Source organism: Heteronotia binoei, chromosome 12 (genome assembly GCF_032191835.1).
Source record: "Heteronotia binoei isolate CCM8104 ecotype False Entrance Well chromosome 12, APGP_CSIRO_Hbin_v1, whole genome shotgun sequence".
In the NCBI taxonomy this organism is placed as follows: Eukaryota; Metazoa; Chordata; class Lepidosauria; order Squamata; family Gekkonidae; genus Heteronotia; species Heteronotia binoei.
The window spans coordinates 79642042-79648041 of record NC_083234.1 but is presented as its reverse complement, the minus strand read 5'-3'; the positions used below and the strand labels follow the sequence as shown (position 1 = coordinate 79648041).

General features: G+C 51.7%; 1 protein-coding gene across 1 annotated transcript in view; it reads left to right on the top strand.

The window, feature by feature from the left end:
* Positions 1-1932: 1932 nt before the first annotated feature.
* Positions 1933-6000, top strand: part of SARDH (sarcosine dehydrogenase) — a 96696-nt gene continuing 92628 nt past the window's right edge. Inside the window, exons 1-2 of the mRNA XM_060251052.1 lie at positions 1933-1989; positions 4499-4825. Of these exons, the coding sequence (XP_060107035.1) occupies positions 4510-4825 (316 nt within the window). The 5' untranslated portion in view covers positions 1933-1989; positions 4499-4509. The remainder of the gene's footprint in view (positions 1990-4498; positions 4826-6000) is intronic.

The window sequence follows — 6000 nt, the reverse complement described above, 5'->3', positions numbered from 1 at the left end:
GAGATGGGTGTGTTTGCTGTATGCGTCTTTGTCTGTGGTACAATAACAGTTGACTCCAATTTTGGAGAGCATGATGAGTTTTTGAGAATCAAAGCTCCTTTCATAGGGTATCTGACAAAGCAAGCGTTGACTTTCAAAGCTCATACCCCCTAAAATCATGTTGGTCTCTCTCTCAGGTATGACTGCTGTTCAACAGCTGCCCTCTGAAAGATTGACTCTGGTGGATTGTTCCTTATCGGTTTTTAGGTGCATATATCCGGCTTCTGCAGCTGTAAGCCCACTGCGACACAAGCACACTGGTTGGCACACATCACTGGAAGCGGCATGTTGGCTAAAAGCATTTAAAACCAGCCCAGAAGGTGCCAGCCTCTCATTGCCTCCAGCCCTACCCTGAAGGCCCAGACTGCCCACCGCCTCCTAGAGGCACTTCCAGCTGCACAAAAAGTGAGCGTCATTTGGATCGGTCATGGTATCCTTCAAAGATACAGAAGCACTTCCCAAGCATCGCACCCTGGCATTTGTTTGGCTCCTCCTGGAGAGCTGGGTGCAGCCAGAGGCAACCCCACATGTGGGCCTGTTCTTCTCCTTCCTTTTCAGTCCCTCCCTCTGCTGCCAAACTGCTAGTGGTGGGTGGGCTTCATCAGCTCAGCTGGGAATGGGCTTCCCTGAGACAAATTAATTGAGTTGCTCAGGTGGGCTCTTGGTCTGAAGCAACATAACAGTTAGTGTCCAGTGGCACCTTTCAGACCAGCACAATTTGATTCCCGGTATGAGCTTTTGTGTTGTTGTCCTCCAAAAGAGAGTGTATAGCTCTTCTGGGTGAGAAAGAGTTTAGTGTGTGTCATCAGATAAGGGCCCCATATCCCTGTTGAGTCTTTTATACAGTTCTCTCCCAATGCGAATAATTATTTATTTATTTATTTATTTATTTTTGTAAATATCTATTCTGCCCATTCCCCATGGGGCTCAGGGTGGAGTACAACATTTAACAATAAAAAACAATAACATTTTAAAACAGACAACTCAACAGCACTCCGATTACCATGACATCACATATTGCCCAGCCTAGCCATCTCACATCATGATATCTCATAGGGATGGCAGTTTTTATTCCAATTCCTAGCACAGATGACAGTGCTGGCTGGGGAGGCCAACCAGATCAAGAATAGATGCCCTCAGCCTCAGCTAAAAGCCTGGCGGAACAGCTCCCTTTATAGATTCACTATTAAGAACATAAGAGAAGCCCTGTTGGATCAGGCCAAAGGCCCATCCAGTCCAACACTCTGTGTCACACAATGGCCAAAAAACCCAAGGGCCATCAGGTCCACCAGGGGGCCAAGACACTAGAAGCCCTCCTAAGCCCCAAGAAGACAGACCATCCCTGTCCCAGCCATAAGAACATAAGAGAAGCCCTGTTGGATCAGGCCAATGGCTCATCCAGCCCAACCCTCTGTGTCACACAGGGGCCAAAAAACCCAGGCGCCGTCAGGAGGTCCACCAGTGGGGCCAGGACACCGGAAGCCCTCCTAAGCCCCAAGAAGACAGAGCATCCCTGCCCCAGACAGAGAGTTCCAACAACAGGCTGTGGCTAAGAGCCGCTGCTGGACTCTGCTCCAGATGTTGAGCCAATCCCCTCTTGAAGCTGCCGATGCCTGCAGCCGCCGCCACCTCCTGCGGCAGTGAATTCCGCCTGCTGATCACCCTTCGGGTGGAATCCAGCCTACTGTCGCCGCTGCACACCTGGCTTGTCTCCAAAACAGCTTCCTCGTGCCGCTCAGCCTCTCTCCACTAGGCGGGGGGGGGGGCTCTTCTGCTCCTCTGTCTCCGAGGCCGCCGCCGCCCCGCCCCCGCCCCAATCAGCGGCCACCGCGCGGCCTCCGCCCACTTCCCCCGGAGGGAGGGAGGGGGGCGCGCGCCGGGGCTGCTGCTGCTGCGGCCAGAGAGCGAGGGAGCGAGGGAGCGAGCGGGACGCGGCCCCAGCGCCGCCGGGTGAGTGGGCAGGCCAGCCTCGCTGCTCGGCTGCTCGGGCGGCCCAGGGGCTCCGCGGCGGGCTCGGCAGGGAGGGAGGGCGGACCCCCGGCCGGCTCGCTGCCCCCTCCCCTCTCTGCAGGGGAGGCAGAAGCGCGTGGCCCGGGGGCCTGCAGCGGAGGGCAGGGTTGCGCCCACTTTGGGGCCCGGAGGCCTGCAGAAGGGCCAGCCGCTGAGGTGGGGGAAGAAGGAGCTCCTCGCTCCCTCCCCGTGGCCCAAAGAGCAGAGCAGCGGCCCGGGAACCGCGGGCCTCACTGGGGCTAAAACGCCCCCCCCCCGCCCGCCACTCTGAGCTGGGGCCCCGGGAAGGAGAAGGGGGTCATGCTGGCTGGCACTAATATGGGCAACAGCAGAGGTCTGAGACTGCTGGCAAGAGGCATTTGCGGGCTCTGCTGGAAGCTGAAGAGCTTCCTTGGAGGGACGCAGGAAAACCTGGAGTGTAAAGTGCAGGATTTAAAAGTTGGGAATTCCCCATCTTCTTTGGCATGTCTCCTTGTGGCTGGAACCTTTTCGGTGGGCATTCTGTGGAATTGATTGTGTAAATCAAACCCGATGTCCAAAAACACCTCTGCTTCCAATGGGGCAGCCCTTCCCTACAATACACCATCCTGCCATTTGGTCTAGCTGCAGCTGTCAGAATATTCACCAAAGCAGCGGCCATGACTCACTGGGCTGGTTGGGATCTGAAACCCTACCTGTAGCTTAACAATTGGCTGATCACAGCAGATGCCAAACTGAAGCGGTGATCAGACATCCAGCCACCTCCAGTGTCTGAAAAGCCCTCAGTCTACAAGTCAATCTAGAACTTCTTCAAAGGGCGGCCTTCATAGGAGCTATTCTAGACTGATAAGAGCCCACACAGAATGTGAGCTGTCGGGGTAGCAATAGTCTGTGCTATCAGCATTTACAACTTCAAGTGGCCATTTTCTTTCCAAGCTTTCCAAGTGGCCTAGCGGCATCCACCACAGCAGCAGTCCCCCACGCATGACTGCATATATGCATGCTGAAGCTGTGGCTTTTCAGGGTCTTTACTGCCTACTCTCCATCTCAGTCCACACAATTAAGCCATCTAAGACATGTCTTGTGCTCCCTGAGCTGGTAGGTGCTCCCTCACAACCTCCTATCAGAGACCTTGTTGCATTCACCCCTCCCAGAAGTCACCATCCCCAGAGACTCTTCACTAGTCCTTCTCTGTGAGTGGTGTCTAGTCCATGCTGGAGAGATTGCTCCAGGTAAACACTTTAGGACTCAAGGCCTAAACATCTTATGCTCACTCAACATCCAAGTGGCAACAGACAACTTGAGACAGTTGTGTGCTGTATAAACAAGCAAGAAGACACAGCTTCCACGACCTTGTCACTTTTGCAACCACAGTTCTCTCTAACCTGTGCTAGGGGGTGCTGACACATAAGTTTCTAAAAGGCTGCTCACAAGATTTTTGCTCTCTGCTCACATGGCATTTTTTTCTTCAGTGGGAAACAATGTAGAATGGGACACTTAAAGAACATAAGAGAAGCCATGTTGGCTCAGGCCAGTGGCCCATCCAGTCAAACACTCTGTGTCACACAGTGGCCAAAAAACCAGGCGCCATCAGGAGGTCCACCAGTGGGGTCAGAGCTCCAGAAGCCCTCCCACTTTTGCCCCCCTAAGCACTGAGAATACGGAACATGACTTGCCCCAGACAGAGAGTTCCATCTATACCTTGTGGCTGATAGCCACTGATGGATTTCTACTCCATTTGTTTATCCAATCCCCTCTTGAAGCCGTCTATATTTGTAGCCGCCGCCACCTCCTGTGGTAGTGAATTCCACATGTTAATCATTCTTTGGGTGAAGAAATACTTCCTTTTAGCCATTCTAACCTGACTGCTCAGCAATTTCATTGAGTGCCCACGAGTTCTTGTATTATGAGAAAGGGAGAAAAGTACTTATTTCTCTACTTTCTCTATCCCATGCATAATCTTTCATTTGGGGCCCATAGAATCAGACCCCCAGTCCAATCTTTTTGAAACTTGGGGGGGGGGGGGGTCAAAGAGAGGCATCAGCAGCTGTACTGAAAATTTGCTGCTTTGGTCTCAAAACTAGAGCCCCAGATACCCCCAGATTGATTCTCCATTATAGCCTTATGGGGCCATTGACTATAATAGTCCCCACAGGCTACAATGGAGACGGGGAAAAGCATTTTTTTTTTGCACAACCCTAGTATGCTTTTCAGTATGATTTGTAAGCTGCCGTGAGCAACAGGGGAAAGTGGGGTATAAATGTTGAGTAAGTAGTTTGGGCAGGTTGATAACATTTAAGCATCTTCCTGTTTATTTGATTAGGCAGGGTTCTGACAGTAAATGTTCCGCCTCTTAAAGAACTCAGTGCTTGCTGAATTTTTAGCCAGCTTGCTCATCCTTCCTATGGTCTTGGTACGTTGGACTCAACAAGTGGTAAATGTGATGGATTTCTCTCTCTTGCCTTTGCAGCACAGGCCACCATGGCCAACCTGAGACGTGTGTTTCAGATAGCCACTTCTCTGCAGCCCCCATTGGCTAGGCAAAAGGTCCGGTTTTTCAGCAATGCACCAAGCCAGACGTCGGAAAAGAACGTCCCATACCAGAAGACTCTGAAGGAAAGCGGCCCCCAGGGGAAAGGGCCCACCCAGCCGCTCCCTGCTTCAGCAGATGTGGTGGTGGTTGGGGGAGGCAGCATGGGCTGCCAGACTGTCTATCACCTTGCGAAGACCGGGGTGACCAACGTCGTCTTGCTCGAGAGGGATCGATTGACTTCTGGGACCACCTGGCACACAGCAGGTCAAAGAGTGCAGTGGTTTGAGGGGAGAGGGGAGGTGTGCTTGGAAAGGGGGTGGGGGGTCGGCATGTGTGTTGTCATCTCTTTTTCATCTTTCTGGAAGGCCAGCTTCCCTGGGGAAGAACGGGACGAAAAGATGGTGGGTGGCAGCAAGGGCTGGGAAGGGTGGGAGGGAGCATGGGCAGCAGGGGCTTAGTGCTACCCCAGGGAGGTCTTCACCCTGTGCATTCCAGGTCCTGCCGTGTGGCATATCTGTCACGTGAGGGCTTCCGAGGGGTGTCCTAGAGAAGCCCAGCACATTTCCCCACCAATTTACAGAGGTCCAACTGCATGAACCAGACTTGATTAGGGTGCCTGTTCAGGAGTTAAGAGCACAGGAAGGGACCCTCCTAACTGTCCCACCAATCAAAGATCTTCTGGTGGGCACACAAGACAGGGCCTTCTCAGTGGCAGCTCCATAATGATAGCCTCCTCAGAGAGGTGTGTCTGGCCCCCCTTGTGGGCGATCTTCAGTTTTACTTAGAACTGTGTTTGATTCATTTAGATTTGGGTGGGTAGCTGTGCTGGTCTGAAGCAATAGAACAAAGTTTGAATCTTTATCTATCTATCTATCTATCTATCTATCTATCTATCTATCTATCTATCTATCTATCATCTATCTATCATCTATCTATCTATCTATCTATCTATCTATCTATCTATCTATCTATCTATCTATCTATCTATCTATCATCTATCACTTTAAATTTCTATCCCATCCTTTCCACAAGTGGATTCAGGGCAGCTAACAGCTCAACATCTATAATACAATTTAAAATCAATAAAATACAATTTAAAACATTTTGTGGTGCTGTACAACTTTGATATAGGCGGGATCTTTCTTTTTCTGTTAGTGATCCTATAATGTTCGTAGCTCCTCAGCAGCGTAAGGTGGCAGGTCTCTCCCAGTTTCGGTGTTGAAGCCCTGTTGGAATAGTTCAGTTTTTTAGGCCCTGTGGAATTAAGAAAGATCCCACAGGGCCCTTAAGGCCTCCGGGAGGGCATTCCACATTTCTGGTGCTGCCACCGAGAAGGCCGTAGCCCATGTGGAACACAGCCTGGCCTCCTTTGGTCCGGGGACGGACAGTAGGTTTTGTGTCCCTGAACGCAGTGCTCTCTGGGGAACATGCAGAGAAAG